Source organism: Bicyclus anynana, chromosome 2 (genome assembly GCF_947172395.1).
Source record: "Bicyclus anynana chromosome 2, ilBicAnyn1.1, whole genome shotgun sequence".
NCBI lineage: Eukaryota > Metazoa > Arthropoda > Insecta > Lepidoptera > Nymphalidae > Bicyclus > Bicyclus anynana.
Genome location: NC_069084.1, coordinates 3,994,419 through 4,017,093, shown reverse-complemented (window position 1 = coordinate 4,017,093; position 22,675 = coordinate 3,994,419). Strand labels below are relative to the sequence as shown.

At 37.2% G+C, this 22,675-nt stretch overlaps 1 protein-coding gene across 1 annotated transcript; it reads left to right on the top strand.

Moving 5' to 3' along the window:
• Positions 1-122: 122 nt before the first annotated feature.
• Positions 123-22,359, top strand: LOC112044391 (structural maintenance of chromosomes protein 4). The gene is made up of 24 exons (XM_024080221.2): positions 123-580; positions 1,284-1,475; positions 2,115-2,291; positions 2,513-2,617; positions 3,119-3,306; positions 5,061-5,201; positions 5,980-6,148; positions 7,365-7,477; positions 7,861-8,073; positions 8,308-8,430; positions 9,004-9,121; positions 9,888-10,090; positions 11,051-11,235; positions 12,041-12,170; positions 13,257-13,398; positions 13,940-14,068; positions 16,306-16,463; positions 16,914-17,052; positions 17,587-17,766; positions 18,056-18,238; positions 19,164-19,293; positions 19,560-19,677; positions 20,648-20,831; positions 21,565-22,359. The coding sequence occupies exons 1-24, from the start codon at positions 314-316 to the stop codon at positions 21,724-21,726; spliced, it is 3,849 nt and encodes a 1,282-aa protein (XP_023935989.2). The 5' UTR covers positions 123-313; the 3' UTR covers positions 21,727-22,359.
• Positions 22,360-22,675: the final 316 nt, after the last annotated feature.

The window sequence follows — 22,675 nt, the reverse complement described above, 5'->3', positions numbered from 1 at the left end:
AGTATTAGTAAAATTACTATTATATTATTAATACTATACGTACAATAGACATTAGTATGGCAGCATCTGTAGAAATTTTCAATTTTGGCATATTATGACAATTTGACATTGACAATAAGTCAAAAATGCCGCCGTTAGGAATAAGGAAATAGGAAATTGGAAATTGGAAAACAAAAAGCATTATAAGTTTTTATAGTTTTCATAAGTTTTCAGTGTTTGTGTTATTGTAACAACTGAACTGTCATAAAATTTGAAATCAAAAGCAGTGAAGGCAAAAATTAAAACTGCCAGATACTAATTTTAATATCTAGACATGGAAAGGTCCAGGAAAAAAAGAGATGAAGTGGAACCTATGGATGTGGACGAAAATAGTAACGATCAGAATGGAGAAAACGGTGAAATTGACCACATATCTGATGACGAAGAAGGCGGGATGCGTATAGGTGATATCTACATACCGCCGGCGCCAAAACCGGCGTTAACATTCGACGCTACTGGACCGAGATTGATAATAACTAGCATAATCAATGAAAACTTTAAAAGCTACGCTGGCGTACAAGTTTTGGGTCCATTTCATAAGGTAAAGGCGAAATAATTAAATAAGTCTTTAGTTTACTTATTGTTTAGTCGTTGTAGAGCTGTTTATGCCAAGGTTCGGGGTAGTACTATCGCCAGCATATTATATCTGCAGCATGGCATTGGTGCAATCTAGCCGTACTCTATGTACTGTTTACAAACACACAAATTTGAAATGAAGGTAGAAAACTCATGCATTGTTTGCATGTATAATGTTATTAAAAATATATAAACTATATCTAATTGTTCTAAGCTTGTTAATCAAATTTATTTTCACTAATTTAAGAACAAGTTATTTATAATAATTATTAGGTGTGAAATGACTAGCGATTTATACCCTAAATTAAATTTGTTATTAAACAGTACACATCAACTAGGGATGTAGTTTTAAAGACTAAAATTTTCTCTTTATGAAAGATCTTATAGCTTACATCCGAGGCTTACAGATAGGTCATCAGTTTACTCTGTAAAGTGTGAACTACTTCTAAAAAAATACATTTGTTTTTGACAACAAAACCAAAAATAAAATATTTGTATATATAGTATGTGGCAGACTGTGAGTCCACTCTGTAGGACAGCATTGTAGAAAAACATTGGGGTAATAATTCTATAGCAGACAAGAAGCTTAGTGCATAGTATGTGATAGAGACACTTCAATGTTTTTTTTTTAATTTCATTTGAATTAAAAGAATACTTCTCCTTCACAGAGTTTTACAGCTGTTATAGGTCCCAATGGCAGTGGAAAAAGCAATGTGATAGACTCTATGTTGTTTGTGTTTGGCTACAGAGCTACCAAGATTCGTTCCAAGAAGATATCTGTCCTATTGCATTCGTCGAGCAAGTTTCCAAACATTACACATGCATCAGTTGCTGTTCACTTCTGTCAGATTATTGATGGGGTATGTATGTATGCAGGTGTCCTGGTGATGTTTTTCCTTCACCGTTTAAGTAGAGATGCGCCAACTAAGAGCGCTGACTAGTCTGCTTATGAATATCAGTAAAAAATAATTTATTTTTCATCTTACTTGGAAAAGTTACTTTTGCCGGGCCTTATCAGCAAGCAAAAGTCCATTAAAGCAAAAGTAACTTTTTTAAATATGAAAGTTTTGTGTTGAGGTTGGCATTCAAACAAATAGAAATTAAGAAAAACACATCAACTTGACAGTCACTTGAATCAGTTGTACCTAAATTAAGCTTTACACAAATACCCGTAACAGTGATTGGCATGGCCAACTGGTCGGCTAGTCGGCAAAAGTCATAGTCGGCGCATCTCTATGTTCAAAAAATGCCAATCAATCAATCAATAAATTTTTCTTAATTATCTGTGTATGTAGTCTGCTAATCCGCATTGAGCCAGAGTGCTGCACTAAGGCCTAACCCTAACGGATCTCCGATAGATAAAGGAAAGAGAAAAAAAAATTTAGCTTGATAAATTTTAACTTGTGCTTATGTTAAAGAAATTAAAACAATTAAAAAAAATGCATTACAATGTAATTAATATTTGTGTTAAGTTTTAATCAAATTAATTATGATTTTAGGAAGGTGATAAGTTCACAGTAGTACCAAACAGTGAAATAGTGGTGTCCAGAACAGCTCACAAAGACAACTCGTCATATTACACGCTCAATGGAAAAAGAGTACAGTTTAAGGAGGTCGCCAAAATGTTGAGATCACATGGCATTGACTTGGATCACAACAGATTTCTTATTTTACAGGTTAAACATTCACATTTTATTATTTACTAGTTGACGCCCGCGACTTTGTCCGCGTGAAACTTGGTTGGTTTAGATTAGCTGCCTTACTTTTTACTAATGGTATATTTGTAAAAATAAATCATTTAAAAATACCAGCATAATATATTAAGTAATTATTAAGTCTGTGCTATTTCAGAATATTTTCTGTGCCTAATTTGTGATGTATTTATTTTATGTTTTAGGGTGAAGTAGAACAAATAGCCATGATGAAACCAAAAGGGTTAACAGAACATGAGTCTGGTATGCTGGAGTATTTAGAGGATATTATTGGCACTTCAAGATATAAGGTAATCCTATAGCTTGACAACTTCGTTCGTAACGCTCCCGATGGTCCGCGCGGGTCGGGGGGCGTGTAGCGATGAATAAAAACCCACGACTGATGTACTTCACTTCTCCGCACGTACGATTTCACACCCGCGCAGTCTTTCCCCCCTTCGCCCTCATATCATGGGAGTGTTACGAACTTGCCAGACTATAATTCGTTATTTTTTTTTGGTTGCCCTAAACATACCCACTATTATTAATATAAGGGAGTATACCTTGCATGTTGTTCAGTACCTCCACCGAGTATGAGCCATAGTTGGTGGATGTACTGAACAACGTGCAAGGAATACTCTCTTTTGTTCATCTACCGCGCTCGAGTAACTACAAAAATCCCATCTTCGGCTCCCCTACTATTAATGAAAAAACAAGTCGCCTCTATGGCGTAGGCTATACATATGATACATGTACACTAGGCTATCCAACAAAAAATCGGAATAAAGGCTCTTATTATTATCGTTCAACAGGAACCAATAGAAAAGCTGTCAGTCAAAGTTGAGGAGTACACAGAAATGCGGAAAGACAAGCTCAACAGAGTCCGGCTGGTTGAACAAGAGAAACAGAAATTGGAGCAGCCGATGAGGGAGGCGGTGGAACTCATGAATTTGACCAACACCACATTGAGGACCAGGAATATGCTGCTACAGAAGTACATGTAAGTAAAGCAATTTTTCTATATGTCCTATGAGATCTCCATTAGACATATCAATTTCCTATTGAAAAGTGGATGCACAATCAGTCCAAAAACGTCCCCGCTCAATGAGTGCCAAACACAACTTCTTGGCACTCAATTCAAGTAATCGCATTTGCAAATTCAACCTTAAACTTAATCCTTAAGGTTAAATTTGCTCTGAATTTGATATTTTATTGAATATTGGACTATATTTAAAGGCATTTAGGTATAATTTTCTTTACCAATTCTTAAAAATTTCAAATCAAAATTTGCCAGTTTTTAGGTGAAATTTTCTATGTGATTGTGACTTGTGACCGTCTCTGTACCAATCCTTCTAAAAAAGCTACACAATATTGGTGTGCGAGGCCTGCCCCATGCTTTACTCACTGACTACCTGTCTAACCGTGAAAACCAACTTAAACTCGGTAAATATATCAGCAATCCAACAAACATCTCCTACGGCGTACCACAAGGTAGTGTCCTTGAACCTACCTTGTTCCTGATCTACGTAAATGATCTCTGTAATTATCAAATCCAAAATTGTAAAATATATACCTATGCTGATGACACTGCACTCATCTTCCATGCAGGTACATGGGATAGGCTAAAAGAAGTCGCTGAGTCAGGTATTCGACACGTCTCCAGCTGGTTGAATTCAAATCTATTAACTCTCAATATAAATAAAACCAAATTTCTAACGTTTTCCATTTATAAAGTGACACAACCGAACATCAACTTTAGACCATTCCGTTTCAAATATTTGCACATGCAACAATATTGCTAGAGTTGATAGTATTAGATATCTAGGAGTAATTATCGATCAGCATCTGAGCTGGAGACGACATTTAGAATGCATTACGGATAGGACAAGAAAACTTATATGGATCTTCAAAAAACTCAGACACGTTGCTAATGAAAAAATTCTCATAAATACATACAAGGCTCTGGCACATTCTGCGATTAGTTACTGCATAACCGTATGGGGAGGTGCAGCCAAAACCCATTTAATTGCCCTTGAAAGAGCTCAGAGATCATTGTTAAAAGTGATGTTCTTTAAACCTTTTCGATATCCCACTTTTTCACTACATTCCAGCTATAAATTACTCACAATTAGACAGACATATATATTTAACTGTATAAATAAAATTCACCAAAAGCTGCCGTTCCAACCACACAACACTTCAAAACGTAGAACTACTAAAGATTGCCAATATACACGACTAGCAGAAGCAGAACTAAATTTATAAGAAAGCAATATGGTTACCAATTTCATTTCTCTATAACAAATTTAATAAAAGTCACAAAATTAATGCTTTGACTCATAATAAATTGAAACGGGTGGTAACTGATACCTTGCTGGCCCTAGACTATGAACAAACTGAACTTTTACTTAAAGATAACTTTTCTTAAATACGGACGCAATTATTTTAAATAAAACACAAACTGATAATATACACACACACACACACACACACACAAACACACACACACACACTAAATATATTATAATTTATAATTCTATTATTTGTTAACTACGGTGGTACGGGTTTTCCACCTAGTACTGGGGCCCTTGCTACTTGTTTGTAAGACTTAGTTGACGAATAAAGATTTTTTCATTTTTTCATTTTCATTTCATGATTGTGCGTCCTTTTATTATATGTGGTCAATGGTTAGACATCGTAAAGTTACTTAGACAGTTTAGTAATTATTATTAAAATTCCTACGTATGATTTCAGTCATGAAACTAACAAAATTATCGAAAGCAAGACTAAAGAAATGGACGAACTAAAGGAGGTATTGACTAAAATTGACGAGAAACTGTCCAAAATCAAAGAGACTTTGCAAGAGAAGACGACAGAATTAAAGAATGGCACACAGTAAGTATAAATCTGTATCTATTATTATACTTTTGGCTGGTGGGAGGCTTCGGCCGTGGCTAGTTACCGGCAAAGACGTACCACCAAGCGATTTAGCGTTCCGGTATGATGTCGTGTAGAAACCGAAAGGGGTGTGGATTTTATCCTCCTGACAAATTGGCCCGCTTCCATCTTAAATTGTGTATCGTTATCACTTACCATTAGATGAGGTATGTCTTGTAAAGAATAAAAAAAAATCTATACTAATATTCTAAAGAGGTAAAGTTTGTGGTATTTTAGGTGTAATCTCCAGAGAATTACCGATTTTAAAAAATTCTTTTACGAATGGAAGGCCACGTTATTTGCGAATGCCATAGGCTATATTTTATCCCCGTATTGTCACGGATCGGGAACTACGTGGGTGAAACCACGAGGCGTTGGTTGGCTAGTAAATTATAATCTTATAATAGTACAAAAATATAATGAAAACCTCGGAGTAAAGGTAGTTATAGCTTGGCAAGTTCGTGGACGACAGTCCCATGATATGCGGGAAACAGGGGGGAAGGACTGTGCGGGTATGAAGTCGAACGCGCGGGGCATAGGGAAGGTCTGCGTGGGTATGAAGCCGTGCGCGCGGTGTATCGGATGTGTTACGAACGAATTTGCCAAGCTATACTGCCCTGCGTTGACGTGGTGAGTCTAAGCTCCATATCTCTTCCTATAATGAGAGAGCTTCCTGGCCTTGTGGGCCGTGAAAATAGGCTGATAATGATGATATAAATGATTGTTATTATTACAGACAATACGACGAATTACGTAAACAAAAAGACGAACTGGGCGAAAAGATCCAGCAGTGTAAGAGAAAAACTGTGACAGCTCAAGCGGATTTGACTCAAGCCAACAAGAAGAAGAAAAATCTAGATCAATTATTGGAACAAGAGAAAGGGAAGTTGATTGAGTTGGAATTGGTGAGTTTATTATAAGTATATATATTTTACCATCAGGTGAGATTGTAGTCAAGGGTTAACATGTAAAAAATAATAATAAAAAAAGTACTATCTCTATTCCGAAAATGAGGCTTTTTGACATAAAATGATTGAAATGAAAATTATGACATACGATGAATAATAGGGTAGGGTAGGGTACAATGTATAATAGACTATATCAAATTTAATTTAAATAGTATTAATTTCGCGTAGTATATGAAATAAGGGAAATATATCTAGAGCATCCTCAGATAATGATAAAAGTTAAGGATTTCTCATTAAAAAATAAAAAAAAAGTCATCCATTTTGTGATGTCACAAACACACTTGATGTACTAAACGTCAAACCAATTGATAACTGATATTTTTGCCAAACGCTCCGTTTGTACGGAATTTATTATTTATTATTAATACAGACCATCTTAGCCGACAGGCGTTTTGATTGGCTCTTAATGTCAAAAACACATTTAAAAACTAAAATTATCACGTCTCAAAAAAAAAATGATTTTTTTTTTCAATCTAGTAGAACGATAATGAACAATTTAAGAATATTTAAAAAAAACGTTAACAAGTCTATTGTACACTAAAAAAACTCTACTGATGTTTTATTTCAAAACCAGAGCATCCTCAAATGACGATTTTTTACTTTTTTATTCAAAGACAAACCAGCATTGACTGTGATCTCACCTGTTTGCATAGTAGCAGTTTAAATTTTCCATACTGTGACGATCGCGTAACCGTAAACGCGAACCGTCACTTAACATCAGAGTGCCTAGTGGGTTTTCAATGTTTTCATACTGTGACGATCGCGTAAACGTAAACGTGAATTTGTAATTAATTGAAACAGTGGTGTAGTAGTGCCACTAGATGGCGCTGTTGTGATTCCTTAGAAATTCGCGTTGACGTTCCCACTCCCACTAGATACTCTGAAACGCTAACACGATTGGCGGTACGTCTTTGCCGGTAGGGTAGTAACTAGCCACGGCCGATGCCAACCACCAAACCAGACCTGAGCCAATTTAGAAATTTTTAATTCTGGGAATCGAACCCAGGATCTCATCTGTGGGAACCATAGCATTAGCAACTGCGCGTTGAGAGATCGTCAAAAATATTTTAAAATTAATTAATTTAATTAATATAGAAAGTGGCGGAGATATTTGATATTATTCCACACTTAAAATGTCTAAATAATTTATTAGGTGCCTGAGAAAAATAAACGTGAAATTGAAGATTGCGAGAAACTACTGGAAAAGCACAAGGAAAATAAAGTGACAGCAGAGGAAGAGCTACAAACTGTTATGGCTGGAGTGAGGTATGTATTCCAAGGTCTATGTGATATTCATGGCAAGTCGGACATAAATTACTAGCTGATGCCGCGCGGTTTCGCCCGCGTGGTTCCCGTTCCCGTAGAAATATGGGGATAATATATAGCCTATAGCCTTCCTCGATAAATGGGCTATCTAACACTGAAATAATTTTTCAAATCGGACCAGTATTTCCTGAGATTAGCGCGTTCAATCAAACAAACAAACAAACAAACTCTTCAGCTTTATAATATTAGTATAGATGAACATAACGAACGGGCGTTTTTTCGTCTAACTCACCATGAATAGCACATACACAAAGTTGCAGCAGTGTTTCTCATAATAGTATTTTTCCAAGCCAAAGGATTTATTATGAAAATATTTTTTTTAGGTCAAAGACTCAAGGGCTTCAAGAACAAAAAGATAGGCTGCAATCAAAGTTGATGGATCTAAAGAAAATTGTAGACGAATCAAACAGGAACTATTCATTGGCTGAATCGGAACTCAAAATATATTTGAGCACAGAGACAAAGGAAGCGGAGAAGTATGAGAAGCTGAAGGATACATATGAAAATGCTATTAAGAGTTTGGAAGAGAAGAATTCGTAAGTAGTCCAAAACACACAGAACTTCTGAATCTTCTATTTACAAAGATACTTTTTACTTCTATTTTTGGGTAGGTATTTGAGGCAAGATTAAACTTCTCCGATCCTGTACCTGGCTGGTGAGTAGTGGGGCTAAATCATCCCCTTTAATATCTGTAACAAATATCCCTGACTCAATCTGAAATTTTATGTGTAAAAAAATACAAATGTTTTCTAAATATTTTTTTATTGTAGGTTACGTGAAGAACTATCGTCCAAAATACCCTCTGAAGAGAAAAAATTGACGGAAATACAGAAAAAATTGCTTGCGATTAAAAGAGAAGACTCAACTGTATCAACTGAAGCAAGAAGCTTAAGGTACTGAGTTGAAATTAATGTTTGTGAATTTATTTTAAAATATTTACCTTTTATCACTTTGATAGTGACTCAAGTAAATCAAGTGCGTGTTGCTGTTGTAATTGCAGGTACAACGCTAAACAGGCGTGAGTGTGCGACGTGCGAGCGTGCGTACATACGTGCGTGCGTGTGTGCGTGCATGTATGCGTGCGTTCGGGCGTGCGTACGTGCGTGCGTTCGTGTGCTATTCTGCAACTATGTTTTGTATAACTCCCAAGTGCGAGTTTCTATTGCATCGTCTCTATCTTTCTCATTCTATAGTATCGTGTTAGACAGAAAAATAGAGATGAATTCGAAATTCGAGCTCGCGTGTTATATAAACATAGCTACAGAATAGACTTTGACGAAGCGTCAAAGCTAGTTGTGTATTTGAGGTCTTACAGACGATAGGTTTTCCATTTTACATCGGGTTGGTAATGGGCTCGAAATATCACATAATATTAAAAATGCGCAAAACAATTATATATCCACTTAAAATAAGTAGCACATATTTTTTATTCCCAAAATATTCCCCAAAATCAAAATCTCTTCCAGAGGTCAACTGGAAGAGTCGAGGCAGGCGTTAACAGCTAACAGATCGCGGGGTCGGGTGCTTGACTCTTTGATGAAAGAAAAGAGGGCTGGAAACTTGCCCGGCATTTTTGGAAGATTGGTGAGTTTCATGGTCTCTATTAGTCTCTAAAAATACATATTAAATATTTGAACAAGTTTTTTTTTTTTTTTTTTGTTATATGTATCTGCAATCAGTCGACAGACTATAAGCAGATTTGGTGAAGGTATTTGGTGGTGGCTTTACCAGACAGGAAGACCATTGTCTTCAAGTCTGCACAGAGTCGAGCACATCAGCTCGCTTTAACCGCTTGACTCTTTCCACAGTTAATAGCCCGGAGGCTAGCGGATTAGGATGTTTCAGCAATCGTTCTTTGTGTTTCAGCTTGTATTTGTGTATCTCTTCTAAGACTGTTGGCATTTCTAAGTACTGGTGTATTTCATTGTTTCGTGTAAACCAGGGCGCATTGGTAATTGTTCTTAGTATTCTATTCTGGACTCTTTGTAATGATAATATGGAACAACAAGTTAACAAGGTTTTAATATGATTCCTATAGCTGTTCTTGTGTTGCATATTCATATAAAATTTATATTATAAGCCGAAAAGACATTACATAACGAGTGAGTGATTACGTAAAAGAAACCTGGAACCTTTCGACCTATACTACAGCCGTTCTTGATGAGTACTGCTGAGCAACAAACAAATTACCCTCCCTACCACCTACATCATGGGTATCTTCAATTCAAAAGTAAATAGCTCCCTTGTAGACAATCGCGTTCTGCTATGGGCTGCATCATTGCTTACCATGATTACCATCAAGCTTAATTGCAACCAAGCGGTGGCCTATACGTTGTAAAAATAATTCCAGGGTGATCTCGGCGGTATTGACGCAAAATACGATGTAGCCATATCAACATGTTGCGGTGCTTTAGACAACATTGTGGTGGACACGGTGGACACGGCGCAGGCGTGCGTCGAGTACTTGAAGAGACACGACATCGGGCGCGCGACGTTCGTAGCGCTGGAGAAACAGCAGCACCTCATCAGTCGGATACAGAATAGGGTTAACTAGTGAGTATTGCAGTACGCTTCAAAAGATATTGGGGTTCTGTAGCCCGCATTCTGAATATCGTCCTTATTAACCCATATTCGAGTCTCTTCTCAGAATGAGAGGGGTTAATAGTCCACTACGCTGGCCCAACGCGAATTGGCAGAATTCGCACACGCATAGAATTAAGAAAATTCTCTGGTATGCAGGTTTCCTCACGATATTTTCCTGTATCGTTGGAGACACGTGAAATTTAGTTTCTTAAACTGTAACTGAGGGAGTTGCCTCATTAGTGAGTTGAGTTGCTACGTGTCAACGCATTGTACGATATACTTACGTTGCGACGACTCACCCAGTGGGTCTTATCAACGGATTGAAATTATTGAAACACCATCCGTTTTCGCAACTACTAAACTACAAAGAACTAAAATGGGAAAATCCTTTTTTTTTATAAAAAAAGAGAGTGTGCGAGATTGCGCGTGTGTGTAAACCACACCACTGAAATAAGCTTCTTTTAATGAAAACAAAGCGCCATCTATGAGCCTCAGGCATAACTAGATCGTAAAAGGTTCTTGAAATCTACAAAAAGGGATGGTTTCAAAGTTCTCTAAGAACGCCATCTATTGGTAGTTTTAAATAGCAAACACTGTTTCACCATGCCTGTAATAATGTCGCTTATAAGAACCGTTTTTGTGTTATTTTGGTTATGTCAAAAGCCTAAAGTTTTTGTGTGCCTATAGATATCACATGGTCCATGTGGAATTCCGTTTTTCGAATAAAATTTATCTTATTACTACTCGTAATATTATAAACGCAAAAGTTTGTTACTATTTAACACCACTATTACTGAAGCGATTTGGCACACATGGGCTACTTTTTATCCCGTAAAAAATCATGACACCCGTGGGATTTGTAAAAAACTGAATTCCACGCGGACGAAGTCGTGGGCGTCCGCTAGTAATGTAATGAAACGTTGTTTTCAGTCCAGAAAGAGTGCCGCGACTTTTTGATCTCGTGAAGGTGAAAGACGAGAGGGTGTTGCCAGCGTTCTACTACGCGTTGCGAGAGACTCTGGTGGCGGAAGATTTGGACCAAGCGTCTAGAATCGCGTACGGCGCCACCAGATACAGAGTTGTGACCCTTGACGGGAAAGTCATTGAAGTTGTTGGTATGTTTTTATACAAGTTTTCTATTTAACATAATTTTTTTTTCTCTGTGTATTGTAAATTTTATATAAAAAGTCTATAGTTTACTATATATCTTTAATAAAACTTTGATTAGTTTGACGTTTATTCCTTCGTGACATGAAGTTACATCGTTACGTCACAAAATGGATGACAGCGTTTGTAACGTTTGGAAAAAATTAAAAAGTACAGAGTTTTTATAAATTATTTTTTTTATGAAATCCTTAACTTTTTTTCATTTATATCGATATATTTCGGACCCTTATTATACGAAATTAATATTGTTTAAATCTTGGTCGCTAATTATGGGCCTCATAAAAAGGCTCAGAGTCACACAGCGGGCGATGGAACGAGCTATGCTCGGGTATCTCTGCGTGATCGAATCAGAAATGAGGAGGTCCGCAGAAGAACCAGAGTCACCGACATAGCTCAAAGTGTCGCGAAGCTGAAGTGGAAATGGGCGGGGCACATAGTTCGATGGCCACAAGAGCCGATGGCCGTTGTGGTCCCAAGGTGCTGAAATGGCGGCGCCGCACTAGAAAGCGCAGTGTTGGTCGACCTCCCACTGAACTGATGCAGGTGGCTCGGTATCGTGATGTTTGGAAGTCCCTACAAAAGGCCTATATCCTGCAGTGGACGATATTAAATTTGATATGAGTCAACTAGTCTAGTTTAAGAGATATATAGCAAATATTCTTAAAAAAACTTAGGGTTAGTTTATTCTAGCACCTTGAGAGCTCAACATCCATCAGTTTTAAGTATGTTTATAATATTATTTTTGTGTTTCAGGCACAATGTCGGGCGGAGGTAAAACGGTGTCTCGCGGTCGTATGTCGAGCTCGGTGCAGCAGGACACCAGTGAACACGACCCCGCCGCCATACAGGCGAGCGAGCGGAGACTCACTTCCCTGGAACAGAGGTATACCATTCTTCTTTGTTGCAACAGTGGTGGTATAAATAAGGTGGTATTTTGTGACTTGAGCTCAGTTGTTTGTTAGGCAGCGTGGACACCGTCACGCTGTTAGTCGCGTTAGTGATTTTGTGCAATAATGTTTGTTGTAATTATTGATGATGTTTTATGTTGTAATTATTGATCATAAATTGATTAGTGTGGGCATAGAGAACATATCGGGCAGGGGAGGTGAGTGTCAATGCATTTTAAAGGGACCCCTCAAACCTACACCCAACGTCACAAGTCATGGGACCTGCTCGAGGTGTTTCCTCTACCACAGAATAATGGTCACGTCATACGAGCTCGCCTCATGGAGCCAATGTGTGCTGCGCGTTGTTCAGATGCATCTCTGCAATTTAAGCATAACATGTATCAGTGTTTGTTCTTCCTCCATGCATGCTCTGCACAGAAGACTGTCGGTTACCTAGATTCAAATGGTGTTTTTTTAATGAGCAATTCCCAAACAGAGTTATAATAAAACTAGCATTCCGAGGTTTCAACCACATAGTAACCGTTTTCGTGGGAATACGAGGATAAAATATAGTCTACCACACTTACAAATAACGTGGTATTGGTAAAAGAAGTCGGTGCTGTAGATCCCTGCAACAACCTCACAAACTTTGCCTTTTTTTGACGGCCTTTGTGGCGCAGTGGTGGATTTACGGAGGTCCTGGGTTAGATCCCCGGCTGGGCCGATTGAGATTTTCTTAATTGGTCCAGGTGTGGCTGGTGGTGTGGTGGGAGGCTTTGGCCGAGGCTAGTTACCACCCTACCGGCAAAGACGTACCGCCAAGCGATTTAGCGTTCCGGTACGATGCCGTGTAGAAACCGAAAGGAGTGTGTATTATCATCCTCCTCCTAACAAGTTAGCCCGGTTCCATCTTAGATTGCATCATCACTTACCATTAGGTCAGATTGTAGTCAAGGTAGCCCTTGACTACAATCTGACCTGATGACTTGTAAAAAATAAATAAAAAAAAAATATTAGTATAGATAAGTACATAGTCCATAATAGTACAAGTACTGAAGATTCACTTCACATTTTTTTTTCAGATTATCAGAACTCAGAAGCGAACAGGTTAACCTTGAAGAGTCTCTTTCGTCCATACAAAGAAGTGTCAGAGAAGGCAAAGTTACTTTGCACAAGTTGGACATTGAGACGAAGAGTTTAACTGAGCAAGTGCCTACTTTAGAAGTAAGTATTTACTTAGCAGTAAGCATTTTTTTTAAAAAAAGAATATTTGCTATAGCTTTTAAATATGACCAATATTCCCATTTCCTTCCAGCTAGTTGGGAAAGACTGTATTAGGAGTGGGTACGACAATAAACCAACGGGGTGGGGATCGAACCACCATCCCTTGGTGATGAGTCCGACCTCTCTTACCGTTGAGCTATTGAGGATAGTTATATGGAACTAGCGAATAGCCGCGTCTTTATTGGCATATAAAATTCTGAACCACAATACCAATTATTACAGAAAGATATCCGGAATAAACATATATATTTTGCTTTATCCTGTATCAATAGCCTGTATCTTGACCCAGTGAGTCCCATTGAAATCGGTTCAGTCTTTCCAAAAAATAACCCAGACAAACAGACTAACTGCCAGGTGGTTATAGGGTAGGTCTGGCCTGGGGAAGGTTATTCCCCTTTGTTTGTGAAATTGAAAGTATTATTTTGACGGAACAAATTACAGCTTCAACAGGTGTAGTAATCTTTTTAATATTGTTTTTCAGAATCAAATAACAATGCAAGAGAGCAAGGTCGCGTCGAGCAAAGTGGACGCGAGGCAGAAGACAAAGTTGGAAGGTGTGTTGAAAGCCGCCGAAGAGAAACTGGAGAAAGCGAGACATGACGCCGGCGAAGTAAATACATTTTATTATATATCCTCAACAAACCCTATGCGTGACCAGGGGTTGGCAACCTTTTGTGTTGGAAGAACGTGTGTGCTTTAAAGCACATGACTGAAGTAAAAATTTGCAAAAATAAAAAATAAAGAGTAATCTATGACCCTCAGGCATCTGCATCGCATTAGGTTCTTGTATTCTGCAAAAAGGGATTGTTTCAAAGTTCTCTTAAGGACGCCATCTATCGGTAGATTAAAATAACGCTGTTTCACTATGCTTGTAGATGGCAGCACGCATCTTAAAAGTCTCGTCTGATTGCACTTTCGTAAAGCATTCATTAACTTCCTCTACAACCCGTAAAGAAGTTTTACTTCTAAAATCCAACTTACGAAAGCTCACAGTTTTTGGGCCACTAAAATTACTCTCATATATCCATCGCATTCCAGTTCATTTCATATTTGCGTATGATTTAAAGAACCGCAGGTTGCAGACTCCTGCCTTAGACCTTTTCGCTTTGAGTACATCCTGTTGTCCTATTGGTACGTTTTGACATCCTTCATTTCTTAATAGTCATTTTAAAATATACTTTTGACACAGTAAAGATATTACAACCAGTAGTTGGACTTCATACTAGAGGTCGAAACGCGAGCTATACCTACGCACCTTGAACATGGGGTGATCGTAGGGTGAAGACAGTCGCGACTGTGCCGCGGTGACGAACGAACGCACGGTGTATTAACAGAGTAAAGTGTATTAATAATATTAGATTTTTTTAATTATGACCAGTAGGAAATATTGTGCCGTTTTTGGATGCATGAATTCAAAATTATCCCATCCAGAGATAACTTTTTTTAAGTTACCTGGAAACTCTGAAAGGTAAGACTTTAAAATAAATTTACTTATTAGTAGGTAGGTACATAATCTTGTATTTTTTAATGGATAAGGTATTTCCTTTTATCTCCAGAATAAAGGTAGGTATCTGGATTAGTAAATAAAGTGAATAGAGTAAAGGAAAGAAATTGACACGATTGAAATAGGTAGTTATACGCGGTTCATGAATCACGATACAGTAGGTACGATAAGCTTGTGTTAAAACCTCGACTGCTTGTACAATGTTTTGTGTGACTGTGCTCGGATCATTTGTGTTTTGTTACCCGACTGCGGCGAAGCACAAAGGAGGAGTATGTGTTTGAATGTTATGACTTGTTGTTGTATGCGGGCGACGGGAGGAAAAAACTGCGCGGGTGTGAAGTCGTACGCGCTGGGCATCGTTACCCCCCTCCCGGACCGCGCCGACCTTCGGGAGTGTTACGAACAAATTTGCCAAGCACACATACTGATAAATGATATGTCATTAGACTCGTCTAGATAGGCCGAGTGTCACTGGGTAACTTAGTTCTTAAAAAATCAAAATGGCGGATTTTATAAGCTTTAATGTGCAAGCTCATAAAACTTTTGCTCAGCTTGGCATTGGTGACAAGAATTTTAACCGACTTCCAAAAAGGATCGTCATTTGTAAACCGTTTTTTTTTTGTTTGGATGAGTATTCTTTCAGGTTAGTCCCATTTTTTTCATGTCAGGATCTGATAATGGCATCCTAGAGAAATCTAGGGGACCTATCGTATCGTAGGGACAATTAGTGCGTTTGTTCATTGTTTCATTATCTATTTTAAATCACTACAATTTCATGAAGGTATTTATTTTTTTTTTTATTTGTTCACGTAGTGTGGAGGTAATACCTAGATGGCATCACCGAAATAAATATGTTTAAGAATACGACCAATCCTTCAAGATCATTGACGTAGTATTAGCCTTAATTAAATCAACCAATCAAAAAACACGCATTTTTATTTATCACTTCCCATTTTACTACAATTTACAAAGTATTTTATTTGTTTATATAAAAAAAGTTTATTTACAATCACAAAACTAAGTGGAAACACAAAGTTAGCAAATGTAATTAAAATGCTGGAAGCGGGCAGCCCTATCACATGTTTACGGAGCGCGCGGCTGTAGGTATTTATTTCAAAAATACGGCCGAGTTATTCTACTGCTTGTAATATCTTTACTGTGCTTTTGACATTATCGAAATTCCTGTCTTAAAGATTGTGGAATGAGAATTACAGTCATTAATTCTGTAAGCCTGTGAATTCTTGAAAAAAAAAATGTTTTGAATATTTTTTATTAGTTCACCATACTCATATTGCCAAAAAAAGTCATTGATTCATCAGTGATTTTTTTCTTTTTATATGTAGGTAGAGAAAGAAGTCCACGGCGTAGACGCACAGATAGCTGCGGTGGCGGGGAACAAAGTGAAGGACTTGCAGAAGAATGTCGATGACCTCGCAAAGAAGATTGACAAGATCTCCACCGAGGTCACTAAACTGAAGGTCGCTATAAACACTAGCATAAGGTAAGGATGTTTTTAATCTAGACTAGTGTGACAAGTTAGAATGTGATCTCACCTGATAGTCTATGATCTGCATTACAAAAGACCTTCACCCATCTGTTTATTGGATGAAAAGTGTTTTACGTCAAAATTAGTACATTAAAAATATATTGTGAGTAAGTTGCCTCAAAAAAAATGATAGTTAATAATGCTGATAATGTAGTTTTCCCATGGTGAAAGATTTATTTAAAGTGGTCCAGTAGTTTCGGTGCCTATTCGTAACAAACAAATAAAAAGTGAAGTCTTACCTTTTTAGTGCTAGTTTATATGATTAGCTGTTTAAAAAAGAGAATTATTTATACTATAGGAAACAGACTCGCAAAATTGATTGTTATTTTTTATATGAAATGAAATTACATAGGAAATAGTCCATGATAACAATGTATGTAGGAACTTAGTAAATACATTTTTCAGGAATTCAAAGAAGTCCAAAGATAAAATAAATCAAATGGAAGCAGATCTAAAGGAAACGGAGAAGAATATCGAATCATTAAATAATCAAAAGAAGCAACTTAGTTTGGACAGTGCACAGTTTCAAAAAGAGTTTGATGAGGTAAGAATAATCTATTGACAACTTTCATAATTTTCACATGCTCTCATTAGCCCATTTTTAAAAGCCCACTGCTGGGCCAGAAAGTCTAGTATGCGTCAACTACATATATCGTCATAAGAGAGAAAGATATATTGCCGACCAATAGCGGCAAAAAAAATTGTCGCGGTGTGACGAAAATATAGCGATCTGTACAAATGTATCCATTTATAAACTCAAAAGTCAAACCCAAAATTCATTTATTTTTATTTAATAAGCTTTACAACCACTTTTGAAACGTCAAGTTATGCTATGATTTAATGGTGATAATTAAAGTCGAAAACTATAGTTAAACTTACGAGGGCTCAAAACAAGCCCACAACAAACTCAGCCAAGGTTTTTTTTGTTTACTATATTTATAGAGCATCCTAGGCCGTTTGTCCTCTTTTTATAGAGGACGAAGCTTACCATATTATTTATGTATTCCCACTAATAAATAACAGATGAGTGTATATGTTTCTTATACTGGATCTTAGACTATAAGTATAACGTTTACAGTTAGAAGAACGAATCAACGAAGGCACAAGCGAATTCAGCGGTCTCAGACAAGAGATATCGAAGTTACAGAGCAAAGAGAACAAAATGAAGAGCGAGCGATTGGAAGCCAACAACGCTGTCAGTAAAATGGAAAAGTCCATCCAGGACTGCGCCTCCAAACCGCCGTTATGGGAAAAGGAGGTATGATGATATGCCTAGCATTCGTTAACGAAGAGAAAAATATATACTGTCGACCAATAGCGGCGGAAAATATCGCTCTCTTTCATCCCATCGCAATGAAAGAGAGACATATTTTCAATTACGCCGCTTTTGGTCGACATTTATCTTTCAAGTGAGTTTTTTTAGTTATCAAAGTATGGGAGTCGATATGTAACGTGGCTAGAGACCCAGTTCTTTTTTGTATTCTTGTTTAAAAGTATGTTATACTATGAAGCTAATATTTACTAAATAAGAAAAATCAATTGTCTAGTTGACTACACTTAAACTGGAAGACCCCGGGTTCGACGGTGTGCCGGGAATCGAACGGCCGACCCCTCTGGTGCGCCACACGGCCGAGGAGTTGGAGGAGTGCGCGGTGGACGAGATCAGGAACCGATTGGCTGCTCAGAAGGCAAGGGTCGGTGACAACAAGCCCAACATACAGGCTGTCCAGGTAAGTCTTTTAAAGTTACAATACAATTAAAAAAAAAATATTTGCCATATCTTTAAATATGACCAATATTTTTGTTCCCTACAACTAGTCGGAAGAAACTGTGTTATGGTTGGCAAATTCGTTCGTAACACTCCCGAAACCCCGCGCGCACAGCTTCATACCCGCGCAGTCCTTCCGTCTGCCCCGAGCGTTCGACTTCACACCCACGCAGTTTTTCCTCCCCTGTCGCCCGCATATCATGGGAGTGTCATCAACGAACTTGCCAAGCTATAGGAGTGGGTACGACAATAGACCAGCGCACGGGGATCGAACGACCATCCCTAGATAAACCTGGCCTTTTTACCACTGAGGATAGTTATTCATATTGAATCCTTTATAGCTCAACGATAACTGATTCTTTCAATATGTTGCTTAATAAATTTCTTTCTCTCCTAGTCAAAGTATCATTATAATTGGTTCTGCTGTTACAGACAAAACAGACAAAGATGAAATATATAAAATTCTCATGTCACAATGTTCGTTCCCATATTCCTCCGAAACGGCTTGACCAATTCTTATGAAATTGTTTATGCATATTCAGTAACTCTGAGAATCGGTTACTAACTATTTTTCAAATCCCTAAGTAATAAGAGTTGTCCATCCTAAAATATTTTATATTTCTGTTCTATTTCTATACTCCCATACAAACGATTCGTAATAATACTTAATAGGGAATTTGAACTTTAATACCATATCATAAGGTGCATGTGTTAGTGGAAAAGTTCCGGGAAAGAAAAACAATTGATTGAAGTTAGTGTAGGGGTAGGGTAACGTGGGAGTAGGGTAGAGTATGTGTAGGGTGGGAGTAGAATAGGATAGGGGGTAGGGAATGAGTCAATGCGAAGCTTGACCCGGGTCCGAGTAATATAAAAAATGCATGTCATAGGACTACAGAACAAAAGAGGAGCTCTACATCAAACGAGCGGCCGAGTTAGACGAGATCACGACTAAGAGGAATGAAATGAGAGCCTTGTACGACCAGCTCAGAAAGAAGAGGACTACAGATTTTCTTTGCGGTAAGTAGTGTGGTTAATCTGAGGATATGGGTGGTATTAATATTCATTATTTATGTTATTGTGGAGGGAAGGTATTTGTATGAAGTTGTTGCAACAGTGATGGTATAAATAAGAGGGTATTTGATGACTTGAGTAGTTGTTTGTTAGACAGTGTGGACAACGTCACGCTGCTAGTCGCGTTAGTATATTTGTGCAATAATGTTTTGTTGTAATTATTATTAAGGTTTTGTGTTGTAATATTAAAATTCCGATGTATATGTTGCCAGGTTTCAATACAATAACAGCTAAATTAAAGGAGATGTACCAGATGATAACACTTGGCGGTGACGCGGAGTTGGAACTGGTCGACTCGCTGGATCCATTCACAGAGGGAATCATTTTTAGGTAAGGAAAGAGTAGTTATAGTCTGGCAAATTCGTTGATGACATTCTGATGATATGCGAGCGACGGGGGGACAGACTGCGCGGGTGTGAAATTGTGCATCAGTCGCGGGTTTTTCATTCATCGCTACACGCCCCCCGGCCCGCGCGGACCATCGAGAGTGTTACGAACGAAGTTGCCAAGCTATAGTGTTACGATTACGGTGGTAATAACATTCATTATTTATATTATTGTTGAGGGGAAGTGTTTGTATGATGCCGTTGCAACAGTGATGGTATAAATAAGAGAGTATTTAATAACTTTTGTTGTTTGTTAGGCAGCGTGAACACCGTCACGCTGCTGGTCGCGTTAGTGATTTTGTGCAATAGTGTTTTGTTGTATTATTGATCATAAATTGTTTTCGTGTGGGAACGTAGACCATGTCGGGCAGGGGAGGTTTATGCATTCTAAAGTGATCCCTCAGGTGGTGGTGGAGGTGTTTCCTCTACCACCAAAATAATGGTACAATCTATCATACTATATAGTCATACTAGGTATTTAGTAGTAAGGTTTTTTATGACAGTTGGGGAAAGTCAACGACATATATCGGGACAAGAGAAAGATATTATGCAATACTATCTTTATTTATACCGTCAAGCAGCATTACTGCGAAGGGCATGTAAAAACTTCTATTTAAAAAAAAAATAACAGAGATTCACGTGGACAGAATTGCATGTGTCTATTAGTTGTATATGTTTTTTTAAATACTAGCGAACACTTGCGATTTCGCATGTGAATTAAAAAAAGTTCATTCATGTAAATAATTATTAAAAGCATAGTTATTTTAAAAATTCTAGGCAGACTACTCAATTCAACTGTATTGATATTTGAAAAAAAAAAACTAATATGTATTCAAAATAATATATTTTTCGAATTTCATATATATTTATGTTAATTTTACTGTATATTTTATTGATTTTTTTTTATTTTTCAGTGTTCGGCCACCAAACAAATCTTGGAAGAACATATCAAACCTATCCGGGGGTGAGAAGACATTGTCATCCCTTGCGTTGGTGTTTGCGTTACATTACTATAAGCCCACCCCCTTGTATGTGATGGACGAAATCGATGCTGCTCTAGACTTCAAGAATGTTTCCATTGTGGCCAATTATATTAAGGTGAGATTTAGTTAACTGCCTCATTGGTATATACGCCTTCAGATCTTGAATTACATCGCAACAGAACAACAATGCAAAATTTTCCATTCCGCCGCTATTGGTCTTTTTAGCGCTGTCTTAGACCCATGCTAGCATACTGTAAATATTGTTTGACAGGGGTTATTAAATAACCCTCAATAGTTCTATAATATCTTCTGTGACACAAGATTGCGTTTACAATTTTCGAATTTAGAATTTTGGCGCGTCGGTTTAAGATATTATATCATGTACATTAATTAGTATTAGATTTTCATTTCCTATAAAAATATTATATCTATTGCATGAGATTAGAAAGTGCACGCACTGTGCATAAAACACAAAAACCCACTGTGTTTTTGTGTTTTATGCACAGTGCGTGCGAAACGCACTTCGTTCGTTTTATAAGATGCACTCCTCGTGCATATTGACTTATTGGGCAAGCCGTGGATTTACAAGACAGAGGTCCTGGGATCGATACCCGGCTGGGCAGATTGAGATTTTCTTGATTGGTCTGGTCTGGCTAGTGGGAGACTTCAGCCGTGGCTAGATACCACCCTACCGGCAAAGATGTTATTGTTTCAATGCCATATGCACGTGAATAATCTATGTCTTTGTGATATTTTATGATTAAAGTTTAATCATATAAAAGTAGATGAAAATAATTTAACTGTTTCATCATGAAAAAATTTAATATAATTATTTATTTCTATTCTAGGAGCGCACAAAAAATGCCCAATTCATAATAATATCACTCCGGTACAACATGTTTGAAGTCTCCAATCGACTCGTGGGCATTTACAAGACGGAAGATTGCACCAAATCCATCACTATAGAGAACGAACTTCCCGAAAAGGATGAAGCTGATATTTTGGCGTAGATTGCGGCTTAAAACTCACTATAACGCCTCGGACGCCTCGCCTCGACAGTAACTTTTATGTGAAACTGCATACTTTAAAGCAGACTAATAGGATATGGAACAGAAACGTTCGCGGATAAAAGAAAAATAAATAAATCACTCAGAAGAGAATATAATGATTATTATGTATAGATATTCTATATATAACAATAAGGTGTACAGACACGTTTGTGTGTATAAATTATCATCTGCTAGTAAATGGTTGCTAAAGATTTTATAATGGTTTTCGATGTCACACATCTTCCTCAATGTCTCACTTTATAATTAAAAAAAAATCTGTTGTTCTGACGTTCTTTAAACTAGAATAAGTAATTAATTTGATAAATAATTAATTAGATATATATTTTACTAACGAATGCCTCGTGGTTTCATCTGTATGGTTTATACCAATACTTTAACCATATGAAAGCCACATTTCTATGGTTAAAGTATTAGTATAGGCTCACATTCGCATTTATCTGTAATATTAGTTAGAATTAAATTTGTTAATTTACGGCGATTCAGTTAGCTGTGGTTATATTGTGATGTCATAACGAATGTTAAAACTGTAATTTTTTCTTGTAATTGTTTAATGCATTGAGTACAAATAAAAAAAACATTTTACTACTTTGTGTGTTATTTAAATGTACCCAATAAAATATAGACATAAATATTTAAATGTCTGACTGTGATTTTAAAATAATGGTTATCGCAAGTGCTTAACAGAACAAACACGAGCTTTTTTAATTTTTTTTAATATTTTATATATTATTTATTTATCTGACTAATCTCTGGATCGGCTGAATCGATTTTAATGGCACTTCATAATTCTCAGCCTATTTGAACGGCCCACTGGGCCAGACGGTACCATTACCATTAGACTAGACATACAACATCGTACTCCCATATAAAACACTACAAAACGTCCCGC

Excerpts from the sequence above, each read along its gene's own strand:
- LOC112044391 (XM_024080221.2), top strand. The coding sequence starts at position 314 with ATGGAAAGGTCCAGGAAAAAAAGAGATGAAGTGGAACCTATGGATGTG. Across the intron at positions 19,294-19,559 it reads GACTACAGATTTTCTTTGCG|GTTTCAATACAATAACAGCT; the intron begins GTAAGTAGTGTG and ends ATATGTTGCCAG. Across the intron at positions 19,678-20,647 it reads ACAGAGGGAATCATTTTTAG|TGTTCGGCCACCAAACAAAT; the intron begins GTAAGGAAAGAG and ends TTTATTTTTCAG.